Consider the following 16,183-nt stretch of genomic DNA (forward strand, 5'->3'; position numbering starts at 1 on the left):
GTCTCTCGAGGTTTTTTCCCTTCACTTAGTCAATTAGTGAAGTTTTTTTTCCCTTGCCACTGTAACCACTGGCTTGCTCGAATCGAAGCTGCGCTTCCGTAGATTTGCTCTTCACTGTTTGGACTTCCAGCAGTGAAACTTAAAGAGCCCATATTATGGGTTTTTGAAAATTCCCCTCCATGTAGTGTGTAACACAGCTCTAAGTGAAGTGAAGTATCCAGCTAAGGCTTAAATCTGTAAGTGTACAGTGTTTAAAACTGTTGATTCATCTATAAAAGAGTCGACTCATAGTGCTTCAAACGAGTCGCCTTGATACCGAGTCATTAGGTGTTTCGCCATGACGTACGAACGAAACCAAGTTATTCACGTGCACGCGCAAACCGGGGAGATTTGAAACCTGAGGCCCCGCCCTCTTACGCAGAAACCCAGACACACACACAAACACACACACACAAACATGCCGGTCGATTGAAGTCACACTGCAGATGGATATTATCGAGGGTCTACCCAAAGACGAAACATCAGCATTATAACCAAGCAGTTGGAAACTACTGGAAACTTCTGGAAACTACATGCTACAAAGAATACTTCATCGGCGTTTGTTAAAGGAAGGATCAGTAAAGAGTGACTTACTGATGGACGTCAGGATGGGTTTCTTCCTCTATTTCTCAAGTGTAAGTACGTGCGGTTAAAGTTGTTGCCTCGTTGACTCTAGCTTGCAAATGTATTTAGTTGTGATTTGTTACTTGTAACCGCGTGTACTGTATCAGGTTAACTGGCTATTCTCTTATCGCGTGCAAAGTCAAGTTAAAAACGCGACGCGTGCTGCTTTGCTTATGGAGCTCCGTGGTAGAGGTCTGCATTTCCGAATAAATCGCGGGAGTGGTCGGTAACGGGTTTAATTTGGGACGGGAGCGGGCTGTCCAGCAATATCACGGATATTGCTATGCGAATGAGAAAGAGAGAGCTTTGCCTATGTGTCTGCTTGGTGCTTGTGTGTGTGTTAGTGCGCACGCGTGCCTATGAGAGAGAGCGAGAGAGAGAGAGAGCTTTGTGTGCTTGGTGCTGTGTGTGTGTTTGAACACACAGCTTGGCTGTCTGGACTGTATAGCTGGGTGATTTTTGGTTGTGTTCTCCCCCGCTCTTTAGCGGGATCGGGCGCGACGGGCAGAAAACGGGGCGGGTTCTCAGGCTAAAACCTAGCGGGTGCGGGCAGAAGTTGTCGTCCGGAGGTGTGTGTGTGTGTGTGTTTTTGTGTGTGTGTGGCAGCTAAAATCCACCCCTACACTATCGAGCATGTATGAACTGTGATTACTTTTTATATTGCTGATTAGCTGTTGGGCATTTCACTCTCTGACTGAAGGCAGTCGACCAATCGCGACAGACTGTCATTGGTCCAATCAGCGCAGATTAGCTTCGCGCTAAGGAGGGGTTTGGGAACAAATAGATCACTGGACGATTCATATGGGAGTCGCTGGGATAATTAGGTAAAAATAAATGCAGATTATAAGACCATGAAAGATTTTTTAACCTTGCATGCATATTAGACTGTTGTTGGAGACCCTTACAACCAAGATATGACCCTATTTCATGTATAATATGGGCTCTTTAACACACTAAACTAAACTGAAATTCAACTCTGAAATCTGGACTTTGCTAGAACTATGTTAAGCTGCTTGACACATTCTACATTGTAAAAGTGCTATATAAATAAACATGAATCGAACTGAATATTTCTAACATTATAATAATGATCAGAAATGATGATCAAATTAGAAGATCCAATTGTTCTTACAATGATTTCTGAAGGATATTGTGGGTAACGCTTTACAATAAGGTTCATTAGTTATTGCATTTACTAACATGAACTAATCATGAACAACACATGTACAGCATTTATTAATCATAATTGAACATTTACTAATGCATTATTAACATCCAAGTCCATGCTTGTTAACATTAGTTAATGCACCATGAGTTAACATGAACTAACAATGAACAACTGTATTTTCATTAACTAACGTTTATTAACATGAATATATACTGTAGTAAATGTATTGTTCAATGTATGTTCATGTTAGTAAATACATTACTTAACATTAACTAATGAACCTTATTGTAAAGTGTGTCCATATTGTGATACTAAAGACTGGAGTAATGATGCTAAAAAGTCCGCTGTACGTCACAGTTTACATTCCAGAATATATTCAAATATAAAGTAGTTGTTTTAAATGTAAACTAAATAATATTTCACATTATTTCTGTTTCTACTGTATTTCTTTGATGAAAAATATTCCCAAAAACTTCACAGAACATTAAAACAACATACTATCAATGCATATACAGTATTCTTTTTATAAATTATAAACTGTGAAAAAGATAAATGTCTTTTTAACATTAAATAAAATATTATTTTGTTAATTATAATTTTGAAAAGAAGAATATTTGAAACACATTAATTTTATGTGATACATGTGTGTTTTTGAGCAAGTATTCAAATGAGAATTATTGGTGATCATTAAAATAACAGCAAAACTTTACAAATGCTTGGTAAAACTCACCTCATCATCTCTGGGTGCAAAAACTTTGACAACTTGGCTTCCCATAAACTGATGACGAGGAATCTGAATCAGACAAAAACAAATAAATAGTCACTATATAGAGTTAAACTCAAAATCGTTAGCCTTACTGTGTATGTTTTTCACATATTTCCCAATTTATGTTGAACAGGGCAAGGAAATTTTCACAGTATTTCCTATAATATTTTTTCTTCTATAGAAAGTCTTATTTATTTTATTTTGGCTAGAATACAAGCAGTTTTTATTTTTTTTAAACCATTTTAAGGTCAATATTATTATTTTTTCCCAATATGTTTATTGATTTTTTTCCTTTTCACCCCATCAAGCCTACACAGCACATATCTACACCCTTCTTATATATATGTATATACACTTATACATACACACATATACATATTCAAATAGGTAAATATATGTATATATATATATATATATATATATATATATATATATATATATATATATATATATATATATATATATATATATATATATATATACATACACACAAATACATATACATACATATATATATACATACACACAATATTTAAATTATATATATGTGTGACATAAACAATAACACAATAATACAAAAAAAAGAAAAGAAAAAAGTTTTTAAAAAAAGGTAATAATAAATAAAAAACATGTTTACAAACACACAATTTACATAATATTCATATATGGTTCCCAAAGATAGTCAAAGTCCTTCTGCTTGCCTTAGATGATATAAGTTAAGTCTCTCCAGACCAATACAGTTCAATATTTCTTTTTTCCACATTTCTATGGATGGAGCATCCATGTGTTTCCAGTATAATGCTATAGCCCTTCTAGCTTGAAGGAAACCAAAATCCAAAATTCTTGTATTTCCAATTGTAAGTTCCTTAGGATACAACCCAAGAATACAGAGCTTGGCATTTAAAGGAATTTTAATATTAAACGTGTCTGACATACATTCAGTTATATCTTTCCAAAACTTTTGTATTTTAGGACATTGCCAGAGGCAGTGATATAGTGTTCTTTTATCATCTAAACATTTAGAGCACACATCTGGAATATTAGCAGACATATGATGAAGTTTCACAGGGGTTATATACATTCTCATTAACCATTTATATTGAAGTAGTTTAAACCTGGTATTTATTGTTTGTGTTTGAGCTTTTAAGCAAACATAATTCCAGTCTGCCTCATTTAAGGTCAATATTATTAGCCTCCTTAAGCAATATTTGTTTTCGAATGTCTACAGAACAAACCACTGTTATACAATGACTTGCCTAATTACCCTAACCTGCCTAATGAACCTAATTAACCTAGTTAAACCTTTAAATGTCACTTTAAAATACACAGGAAAATACACACACAATAATTCGGCCTTCATCTGTACATATTAATAGAGGTAACTATTTTTATTTATGGGGGATGTAATACTATATCCTATCATTATGATCACACAATTTCAAGTCAGAGATTCAGAAAAGCACCATAATGAAGACCCATTTAATAAAACCTACAGAGCAGAATTTGTAAAAATCGCTGACACTGAAGAATTTGTCCTGAACGTGGATGTGAAAATAGCACCATCTGCTGAACGATATCTTACCAGCTCCTGTTTAGTGAAGCCAAGCACAGAGAAACACTTCCCATCATGCTTATATTTCATCTGCTCCTCGTCTACCTTTGAAAACGGCACAATGTCACTTCCATAACGGTAACCTGTAAAAACAACACAAGGCATTAAAAAGCCATAATGATTTCTATACAGTACAGATGATCAGATCAGCTTTACAACAATGAATACATTGAAAACAACTGTTAAATGTTGTCTTGTGTTGCATGAGTATTTTGTAAGAATAGCCAACAATACATTGCATCAGTCAAAATTATTTAATAATTACTATTTTGTAATTACGGTGGCTCAGAGGCTAGCACTGTCGCCTCAAAGGAAGAAGGTAGCTGGTTCAAGTCTCAGCTGGGTCAGTTGGCATTGGGTGAAGTTTGTATGTTCTCCCCGTGTTGCTGTGGGTTTCCTCTGGGTGCTCCGGTTTCCCCCACAGTCCAAACACATGGGGAATTGGAAGAACTAAATTGGCCATAGTGTATGAGTGTTTGTGTGTAAATGCGAGAGTGTATGGAAGGGCATCAGCTGCGTAAAACGTATGCTAGCATAGTTCATTCTGCTGTGGCGACCCCAGATAAATAGGAGACTAAGCCGAAGTTGAATGAATGAATGAATTTTGTAATAGCTGTATCTCGGCCATATATTGTCCAAAACAAACCAAACATTCATAGAAAGCTTATTTATTTTTTAGAACTAAAATGCAATTATTTAAAACTAAAATAAAATTATTTTAAATTATTAGCTCCTAATATATTTTAAAAATATATTTTAAAAAATAATATTAATATAATTGAACAGAATACAATTTAAAATAAAATAAAAAAATGTGTGAGGATGTAAGACACTTAATAAAACAATTCTAAAAGAGTTGCAGTTGACAAATTAAAATGACTCAAAATAAAAATAATTAATTTACTTTTTTTCTAATATATTTTTTATATACACTACAACACCAAATATACAATAAACAACATGTTTGAGGTCAGTTTTTTTAAGAAAATTATTCAGTTCAAGGCGGCATTTGTTAAATGTAAAAAAAAAATGTTAGATTGTTTAATATTTATTACAATTTTAAATAACTGCTCTCTTATTTTATGTAGTTTTAAATAAAACTATTACTCCAGTCATTATTGCTTTTATTACTAGTACAAATAATAGTAATAATAATAATAATAATAATAATAATAAATATTAGAGTGATTTATGATTCTAAAGCCTGGATAAATAAAGGTGAAAAATGCATCTTTACAATCACTGGAATAAATTATTAAATTAAATTATAAACTACTTTTGAACAGTTTTTTATAGTACAATTACATTTCACAACTTTACAATGTGTGCAGTATTTTTGATTAAATAAATGCAGCCTTGGTGAGCAGGAGAAGCTTATTTTAACCTATTTAAAAATCCTACTGACCTCAAACATTTGACCAGTTGTGTATATATTTTAAATTAATATTAAATAATAATATGACTTATTTTAAAATTAAGAAAGTATGATTCAAAATAAAACAATACTAAAACAACAATGTAGTTGATCTACATTAACTGAAATTAAAATTGAAAAAAATTCTAATATACGCAAAATTATGTTAAATTCTGTATAATTTGAAAAAAGAATTTAAAAAGCAAATAAAATAACACTGTAATGTAATGTGTAATTATTTAGCACATTTATCATGTATGACCATACACCCAAAACACTTCATGAGGAGAATTTGACTCTCCACACCACCACCAGTGTGCAGCATCCACTTAAATGATGCGACGGCTGCCACAGGACAATGGTGCCAGTGCGCTCACCACACACTAGCTATTGGTGCAGTGGAGAGACAGTGATAGTTTCATTATAAAACAAATATAAAACAACTAACATGAGCTGATATTATGATGAATGAGAGCTGCAACAATAAGAGTGGATATAATATTTGAAGTTTTTGTAATGCACCTTGTATTGTGTCGTCTTTCTGCACCTCAGTTTCATCATCATCGTTCAGACAGTAAACTGTCTCTCTCTTCACGTCATCTCTCTGGTGACTCTGAGCGTCCACAATTGTCCAGGACTTCTTCACCTTTTCCTCTGTCACCTTACGAACATCAAAAACAACATTAGTTCAGGACAGAAATGCTAACAAAGCAGAGATGCCAAACATGAGGATAAAAAAGTCACACCTATTATATTGTCATGCAAAGAAAGAAAATTTTTTAATTTCACCATGAAACTGTGTTGGGGATTGTTAGAAAATGAATGGGAAACTGTGAAAAAACAAACAAACAAACTAACTAACAAACATGTATTTAAATAGTGTGTTGTGTTAATTTGCTATTCCAAAAGTATTTAAAAATGTTTCATATATCTAGATCTAAAAACACTTTAATCAATACAATTTTTATTCTTATAAATATTATATTTAAGGCGACGCAGTAGGTAGTGCTGTATCCTCACAGCAAGAAGGTCGTTGGTTTGAGCCTTGGCTCATTTGGCGTTTCTGTGTGGAGTTTGCATAGTCTCCCTGCGTTCGTGTGGATTTCCTCCGGGTGCTCTGGTTTCCCCCACAGTCCAAAGACATGCGGTACAGGTGAATTGGGTATGAGTGTGTATGAGTGTGCATGGATGTTTCCTAGAGATGGGTTGCGGCTGGAAGGGCATCCGCTGCATAAAACATGTGCTGGAGTTGGCAGTTTATTCCGCTGTGGCCACCCCAAATTAATAAAGGGACTAAGCCAAAGAGAAAAACAATAATTGAATGAATATTATATTTAAATTAAAAATATTTTTTAAAAGTCTGCTAATTTATAAAACGAGGTCTAGCAATTTTAATGAATTAAAGGGCAAAAATATTAATAGAAACTTTTTTTTTTTAAATTCAAATGTCAAACAAAGTTAAGAAAAAGTGTCATTTTTACTAATCTGCAAAACAAAATGTAATTTAAAATGAAAGTTGTGTCGATATTTTGGGGAAAGAAAGTCTGCTAATTCACAAAAACTGGTCTAGAAATTTTAATAAAGCTGAGTTTAAAATGACTAAATAGAAACTTTTTTATAAAATAAAAGAAACATCAAAATCAAATGTCTGTCAGTAATTTGGGGGAGGAAAGACTTTCCTTAATTTTATTACATTAAGGTTTAATAATTTCCATGAAGGGTAGTTAAGCCTTTAAATGTCACTTTAAGCTGTATAGAAGTGTCTTGAAAGATATCTAGTCAAATATTATTTACTGTCATCATGACAAAGATAAAATAAATCCGTTATTAGAGATGAGTTAATAAACTATAATGAGTGAGAAATGTGTTAAGAAAAATCTGCTCTTCTTTAACAGAAATTGGGGAAAAATTCACAGGGCGGCTAAAAATTCAGGTCTAGGGTCACTTATAAAAACAAACATATCATGCATTTGACTGATCAACACAAACTCACAGCTTTATATCCAACAATGCGAATAGACAGAGAGCTGCCGATGGTGAGCTGACACGGCCATGCCATCGGCCTCCTTTCAATACGCTTGAAGATGGAGAGTTTCTCCAGAGCGTCACTGCAGAAAACAACACCACAATCACACATCTGCAACAACTGAGAAGGAGGTGAGTGCTATGCGTGCACTAGGGTTGGGTGATGTCGACCAATTTGACATTGTACGATGTCTAATGTGAAACATCACGATGGACGATGGTGGTGAATTAATTATTTATGAGTAATTAATTCATAACTAATTACTTATTTGTAGCCTACCATTTCAACTACCTGACAAGCATGGTCTTTGTTTTACCCATAACCAAATCATAAATAAATGAAGATAATTTACACACAAATGACCACCTGTCAATCACTTTTTCCTCAGGACTCTGGCATGAATAGGCAGAGTGATCTGTGTCGTTATAATGGGTCGACAAACTTGGTTGGTAAAAAGGTGCAGAACCAGCAGGAACCAACCAACAGTATCTGAGGTGTACGCTAAAATTACACAGTACAAGTGTGAAAGTAAAAGACTGAAGCAGTGTACTGACGGTGTCATAGATATATACACTAGATATCGCATAGGGACTCTGAGCATGCGTCAATAGCGCCGCCACATTGGTACAGTGCTCCCAGGACAAATGTCATTCAACCGCACTAGCCAAGACAGTGTTATTACGTTAAGATGCGGGACTTTAGCGCTGTCTACGGGTGTAGTAGTGAGCAAACAAAAAAAACAAAGCACAAAGGCAGAACATTTCATAGGTAATATTAAGTTTTTTTCTGTTTTTGTATGTTCTGAACTTTTGTGCTAATCAGGTCACGTTATTGATGATAACAGTCACTTACTGCATTCACTTTAAGTCAAAGTAGCACCAACTCGCACTAAACACTCGGCTTATGCTAGTTTTGTTGAATAAAATCAGCAAACAATGCAAAAGAAATATGACAACGAGATGCTGCGCTGCCAGAAACTTGTATTAATGTCGGCTAGTGAAGGAGTCGTTCATAACGAAGATTCATTCACAAACGAATCGCTCCCTCCGTCAGTATGAGAGGTGAAAGCAGGAGAGGAGCTGTGTTTCAGGACATGATTAGATCAAATTTAACAGGGAGGGTGAATAGTACATTTCCATACACTCAAACACAAGCTTTTTGTCAGGAATGCCCGTGCGGTCACTGATCCATCAATGTAGTAAAGTGATGTAAAATTATAATTTCGTAATTAAAAAAAAATTGCTACTAACATCCAGGAAAACCGATCATAGATAAATGTGTATATGTGTATATCTCTGGCTTTGGATGGCCACAGTCCTCCACTGTACCTTGGTCCCGCATTCATTTAAAAAAAAGCGCTATCCTGTTTCAAAATGGCGGCTCTATTGACGCACTCCTTCCAATAGACAACAACAGGGTAGGCGACATCTAATGTATATATCTATGTGACGGTGTGACACGTTACCTGATAAATTAAAGAAATGTTTGCACTGACGTGTTGCTATTTTCAGACCAATGCAACCTTAATTTTTCCATTTTCTGCCATGTTGTTTAAATAGCAAATCCATTTGCGCCACTTTGTGGACTCATGGGTGTTTCGGTCTAAATAAGACGTCACCTTAGAATTATAAGGTTCTATCTGACATCTTTGTCAAAATTTAGTTATTGATAAATTCTTATTAAATGACAACTTATTTACACTATGGGATGTTTTTCAATAAGTTGTTTCTATTTTAAGACTTTTATTTAAAAATCAAATGTCACACACATACTGTTCGCTATGGAATACAAAAACTATTGAAACTATTGAACTACTGAAACTCAGTATCTCAAAATTATTTAGAACGCAAATAGAACCTTATAATTCCAAGGTGACGAAGAGGCGGGTTAAGGTGCATTGTTGCTATTTTGAGAAACTAAAAGACTGTTCAATAGACCAGCTGAAAGCAGGTCCAAAGTCCAGCGCAGAGCGCGTTAGTTGTGTGTTTCGCTTACACATTGCTTAATACATATATAGGGTACAAATATAAAAGAATTAACGGATTAAAACATTAAAAAAAAGTTATTTTCTACATCAATATAAAAACTATTAGTTTATTCAAGACAATTTGCTTTTGTATATTGTTATTATTATTAGCAGTATTATTTATTATATGCATATTTATATTTGTTTTATTAAAAACAAGCTTAGATTTGCCCACCTGTCAGATTTTGGACCATATGGGGCAGCATGTGTATTAGGATATAACTCAGTTTTTTGACCACACTTCATTATTATTGTTCATTTATTCGTTACGATACACTCAGCTCACGATACGATGTGTATCACGATATAATGTTCACGATTCGATATGTATCACGATATTTGGAATAAAAATTGAAAATTAAACTGAAATGCAAATTTTACCAAGTAAACTATTTTTTATGTATTTCTTTTGTTTCAACTTGTTAAACTGAACCTTCTTTAAGAAAATAAATTAAACAGGCCTGTCTCTGAAAAATAAAACAATTTAAAAACGTCTTAAAATATATTATTGAAATGACAGAGACAAAATTAAGGAACAATTTAAGTAAAGGTGCAAAAAAAAAAAAAAACTTTCTATTCAATTGAATTTAACAGTAAGAGCTTAAGGCTTTGCTTGGTCACTTGCGTTTTTTGTGTTTGCAAAAAAATCCACATTTCCAGGTATTTAATTCATATTTAATTCAATTCATTTAGAGATATCTCTAATTACAATTGTGACTAGTCAAAACTCATTTAGAGATATCTGCAAATATTTTTCAATGGAAGTCAATGGAGGAATATGACTAGTCATAATATATTTGCAGATATCTCCAATCTGATTTCGTACTAGTACAATTGTAATTGCAGATATCTCTAATTGTCATGCTGACTAGTCGAATTATAATTATGACTAGTCAAAATATAATTAGAGATATCTCTAAATATATTTATGGTTAGTCAGAACAAAGGTTTAAATGCTAAAACGGCTTGCCATACGCGCGTCTATCATAATCCGCCCTCTGTAGTAACAGCTCACGGTCAGCTCACGTCATGTGTGATTTTGCGGTGGGAACATTATATGAAGACAGAATGATATTTTAGGGTGAATTGTACTTATAAATACAGTATGTGACTCTTTCAACACCATAAGGAGGTATCCCTGTCGCTGTGCAAAGTATGTAAATCACTGTGAAGACTTTAAAACTTAGGATGTTTGACCCAGTATGCGTGTCAAAAAGCGGACGAGTCTAAAGCAATGACTGTACAACCGAAATGTTGCCAGACGTCTGATTTTGAGAGGATGAGCCATCCTCTATTTTAACTCCACTCATTTTGGTCTGCTAACAATACTGCTGCTGCAATCTGAACTCACGTGCGACAGCAGGTGGAATGTAGCTCACGTGCAAACAGCTCAACTAATAAGAGAAAACAGACATCATATCGTAATCAAATCGTCATAACGCCACGATGCATATTGTGACATTTTTGCATCGCAATAAATCGTACAACGATAAATCGTTACACCCCTAGAATTTAGAAATAGATTTGAAACAAATCTTTGCGCCTTACAAACAAAATAAATTATGTAGGCTAATGGATGTCTGTGCGTACAACACGTTTCCTTATCCATGAAAGAGAGAAAGTGAAAGTAAAGAGGACGAATTGAGTAGGCTCGTTCTTTATCCTCGTGCTGCAGATGATCTGTTTAATTGTTTGCTCACTAGTGAAGTCCACCTAAGGAAATAGCAAATGCGCCATGGCGTGACGCAACTGACTCTAAAAGGGAATGTGAGATGCGACTCTGATTGGTTTAATGCACGTAATGTTAAAAACACTCCCAGAACCCATTAAGAAGATAAGCACAACCCTGTTAGATCATGCACCGGGGTGCAGAGCATATTTTTCCATTCTTAAAATAGCAAAAGAGGATTCGGACACGCCTTTAATGCTTTTGCGCCCTGCGCTTCAGACTTTGCACCCAAATCGTTAAAATAGAACCCACTGTGTGCATAATTAGACATTTTATGCTGTCTGCAATTGTTCTTTTGCGCATACGAGACAGTTTAGGACCATGATCTGTTCATGCTGCAGATCTGATATTGGCTACATCTCTAACAACAAAGTGAACAGCCATGCAAAATAAATCGGATCAGATTTGAGCACTATGCCTTGCAGTGTGAACGCAGCTATAGTGACACCAGTTTCTGAATTTATTATCTCAGAGTACTGTAAATTCCCTGCACATGTACACTGATTTACTGTCTTCAAAACTGAACTTCTACAGTGAAAGATGGACTGAAACCAATTTATTGTACTAGAACTTCATCTACATAAAGCTGCTTTGACAATCTACATTGTAAAAGAGCTATAGAAATGAAGATGAATTATATTCCACGTCACATACTTACTGTTATACAAGCATATGCTAAATCAGGGGTGTCCAAACTTTTTGGGCCGAGGGCCAGATGCAAAAAAACAAACGTTGCCGCGGGCCAAATTTTACATACATCACACAGACACGCATATATATATATATTATTAGCCCCCGTTTATTTTTTCCCCAATTTCTGTTTAACGGAGAGAAGATTTTTTTCCACACATTTCTAAACATATTAGTTTTAGTAACTAATTTCTAATAACTGATTTATTTTATCTTTGCCATGATGACAGTAAATAATATTTGACTAGATATTTTTAAGACACTTCTATACAGCTTAAAGTGACATTTAAAGGCTTAACTAGGTTAATTAGGTTAACTAGTCAAGTTAAGGTAATTAGGCAAGTTATTTTATAACAATGGTTTGTTCTGAAGACTTAAGGGGCTAATAATTTTGACCTTAAAATGGTTCATAAAAAATTTAAACCGCTTTTTATTCTAGCCGAAATAAAACAAAAGTCTTTCTCCAGAAGAAAAAATATTATCAGACATACTGTGAAAAAGTCCTTGCTCTGTTAAACATCATTTGGGAAATATTTAAAAAAGAATAAATCAAAGAGGGGCTAATAATTCAGACTTCAACTGTGTGTAGATAGATAGACAGACAGAGAGACAGACAGACAGACAGACAGACAGACAGACAGACAGATAGATAGATAATAACAAGAACTGCTGCTTAATTGAATGCATGTAATAGCGACACCCGGTGGTTATTTATTGAATTACGTTAATTTTTTGTATAGCGGGCCAGATTCTATTGATGTTTATAAAAAGCCTCGCGGGCCGCCACAAAACTGATTGCGGCCCGCAGATGGCCCGCGGGCCGTAGTTTGGACACGCCTGTGCTAAATAAATAAAAAAATAATTGAATAAGAAAGAATCGTGGTTTTCCTGGAAAAAACTGTGATATGATAGTTTTGTCCCAGCCCTAACCTGAATGTGTAGACCTCCTCCAGGACGTCCTCGTCCTCCAGGCTGCTCATGATGTGTTTGACCATCTCCAGGCCTTGTGTTTGTTGGCGACTCAAGCCTTTTCCTGGACGGGACGGAGGCGCTGAGGGTCCTGCTGCATCACCTCCACCTCCGGCTTCATCCTCAACATCCACAGGGAACGGCAAACTGAATCAATTAAACACAACAAATCAATACAGAAATACCAATAATATAGAGAACTAACATGAGCACGTTCAAATCACAATGTATTTATTGTGTTTTAATTTATTATCTACTAGTGACATATTTTATCTTATAAGCCCCATGTACAGTTGAAGTCAGAATTATTAGCCCCCCTGAATTTTACCCCCCTGTTTATTTTTTCGCCAATTTCTGTTTAAAGGAGAGCGGATTTCTTCAGCACATTTATAAACATAATAGTTTCAATATTTCATTTCTTATCTTTGCCATGATGACAGTAAATAATATTTGACTAGATATTCTTCAAGACACTTCTATACAGCTTAAAGTGATATTTAAAGGCTTAACTATGTATTTAATTAGGTTAACATGGCAGGTTAGAGTAACTAGGCAAGTTATTGTAAAATGATGGTTTGTTCTGTAGACTATTGGAAAAAAATATAGCTTAAAGGGGCTAATAATATTGACCTTAAAATTATGTATTAAAAATTAAAAACTACTTTTATTCTTGCTGAAATAAAACAAATAAGACTTTCTCCAGAAGAAAAAATATTATCAGACATACTGTGAAAATTTTCTTGCCCTGTTAAACATCATTTAGTACATATTTAAAAAAGAAAAAAAAATTCAAAGGCTAATAATTCTGACTTCAACTGTATATTACTTAGCAAAAAGTATTTTTTTTAAATTTTATCATAAAAATGTTTTTTAAAAAATGTATTTGTTTTTAAACTAAATATTCATAAATAAAATAAGAACCTCCCAACTAGAAAATTACATAAAATAAATGACACCAAAATCATTTATTTTCTACAATTTTTTTTATCCATTTAGCAATGTATTATTAACAAAGTTTTGTAAAGAACTACCATCTTCAAATTTAAATAAAATTGTTTTTCAGTATTTGTCTATTTAGAGCAGGGGTCTCAAACTCGCGGCCCGCGGGCCATTTGCGGCCCTCAGTGCAATATTTTGTGGCCCGCGCCGACCGCTGTACTCTGACAGAATCAGCGGAGCGGGGAGAGAGAGCGCTCCCCGCTCCGCTGATTCTATCCGTACACAGCGCGCTTGTCACTCAATGCGCGTTGTCGCGCGCGTTCTGATCAGCTGTGTTGTCGCGCGCCTACTGAAGGGCGGGACCGAGGGTGTGTCGCGTCGCGGGGCCACTTTTGATAATTTTGGAAGGGCACTTTCTATGCAAGACTAAAAAGGGCATGTGCTCTGCACAGGTTGAGCCCTATGTGTGCACGTGCCTGCCCTGTTGATATTATAGGTAGATACAGACTGGTACAGACTGATGTGACTGGAGTGGGGTGGGGGTGTTTTATTTATACATATATACGCCTTTTTTTTAGGTGAGGGAATGAAAGTTTTGAGTGAGTTCCCCCACTTTTTTCCCTAGGACTTCAATAAGTCAAAGTACAGGTCTAGATTTAATGATGATCATCTTCAAGCCATACTGAGGGTCTCAACTGCTTCCGCTCTAAAGCCAAATGTGGTTCAGATTTGTGAGAAGAAGCGCTGTCAAGTCTCTGGCAGCAAGAAGTAGGCAAAAGATGCCATGTTCAGAAGAACTGTTCATAATCTTCACTCAATGTTCTATTAATGTTCAGGACACTTCATGATCAGAAGAAATAATTAAAACTGTTAATAATGACATTTGAGGACTTTTTTTTTGTGAAATCCCTTATGCGGCCCAGCCTCACCCAGACTTTGCCTCCTGCGGCCCCCAGGTAAATTGAGTTTGAGACCCCTGATTTAGAGCTTTATCTTATTAATATTTCATCTTATTACCCCCTGTATATTATTTATTAAAAGTAATTTGATATTGATTTTTTTTTTTATAAAAATGTAACATTTTTTATGATTTATCAGTTTTTAATAAACTCAACCCCATGTGTTTCACTCAAGTCCCCGTATCGGAAAATAGAACATTTAATTTAAAATTAATTTACAGCAAAATTATTTATTATTTATGCTGATTTTAATCTATTATGCAATGTATGAACAATAAACTTTTGTAGAGAACTACCAATTGCATATTAAAAATAAAATGCTTTTATTTATTATGTTTTTTACCTTAATATTACCTTATTATCCATGTATATTTTCTATTAAATAAAATGCATATTGTTTTATTTTAAATTGTAACAACTTTTATGATAAACTTTTTTTGTTCATAATAAAATCAAAACCCCATTCATTTTGCTCACAAACATTTGTAACTCTTAACTAGAAACAGAAATCAAAAAATATTTTATTTTCTTTGTCATTTTATTTTATGATCTTTTTTACAATGTATGCATATACAAGAGAGAGAGAGTTTTAATTTTGTTGCCATTTTAGCTTCTTTGGCTATGTCATGATAATAAAAAAACAGATTAAGTTTACCACATTTTATAAATACCACTTTTCTATAACTATAAAAATATTCTAACAATTAAAAGTCATCAACAGCAATAAATAATATACAAGGTTAAATACATAAATAATAATAATAATGATAATATATATTATAAAAATCTAAAACAGTTTTTAAAGGTTTACTTTTGATTAAAAACATCTACAATTTTAGAAGGATTCACATTTAAAAATATTTCATTTAAAGTCTCTTCAGATAAAAAAATCGTTGTCTGATAACATTAAAAATGGGGCATTCCACAAGAATATATTTAACAGTTTGGTTTCTGTAGCAATATAGACATTTTGGGGATTCTTCACCTTTGAGTAAATGTTCATGCGTGAGTCTCATGTGTCCAATGCGGCATTTTCTATAAACAATCTCATCATGTCTTGAGTTAAAAAATAAATTAGATTTTCTTCCTTTTTCTGGATGAATTTCAAAAAGTTTATTTTCTGGGCATTGATCTCATTCTGTTTGCCATTATAGCCTTTTATTAGTTGCTTTAGATCCGAAGGTGGGCTTTTGCACTCCTTTTAGCTTTCCTGTAAGGGCTG

The 16,183-nt window shown here is 34.2% G+C and overlaps 1 protein-coding gene across 2 annotated transcripts in view; it reads right to left on the reverse strand.

Annotated features, from left to right (window-relative positions):
* The window catches only part of LOC141374965 (X-ray repair cross-complementing protein 5-like), a 43,684-nt gene that overhangs the window by 22,313 nt on the left and 5,188 nt on the right, over nucleotides 1-16,183 (reverse strand). For both annotated transcript variants that reach the window (NM_001441579.1, XM_087265882.1), the window contains 5 exon segments: nucleotides 2,562-2,624; nucleotides 4,180-4,292; nucleotides 6,146-6,284; nucleotides 7,617-7,731; nucleotides 13,025-13,210. In NM_001441579.1, the coding sequence (NP_001428508.1) occupies nucleotides 2,562-2,624; nucleotides 4,180-4,292; nucleotides 6,146-6,284; nucleotides 7,617-7,731; nucleotides 13,025-13,210 (616 nt within the window).

Source organism: Danio rerio, chromosome 9, assembly GCF_052040795.2.
Source record: "Danio rerio strain M-AB ecotype USA chromosome 9, GRCz13ab, whole genome shotgun sequence".
Taxonomy (NCBI): domain Eukaryota; kingdom Metazoa; phylum Chordata; class Actinopteri; order Cypriniformes; family Danionidae; genus Danio; species Danio rerio.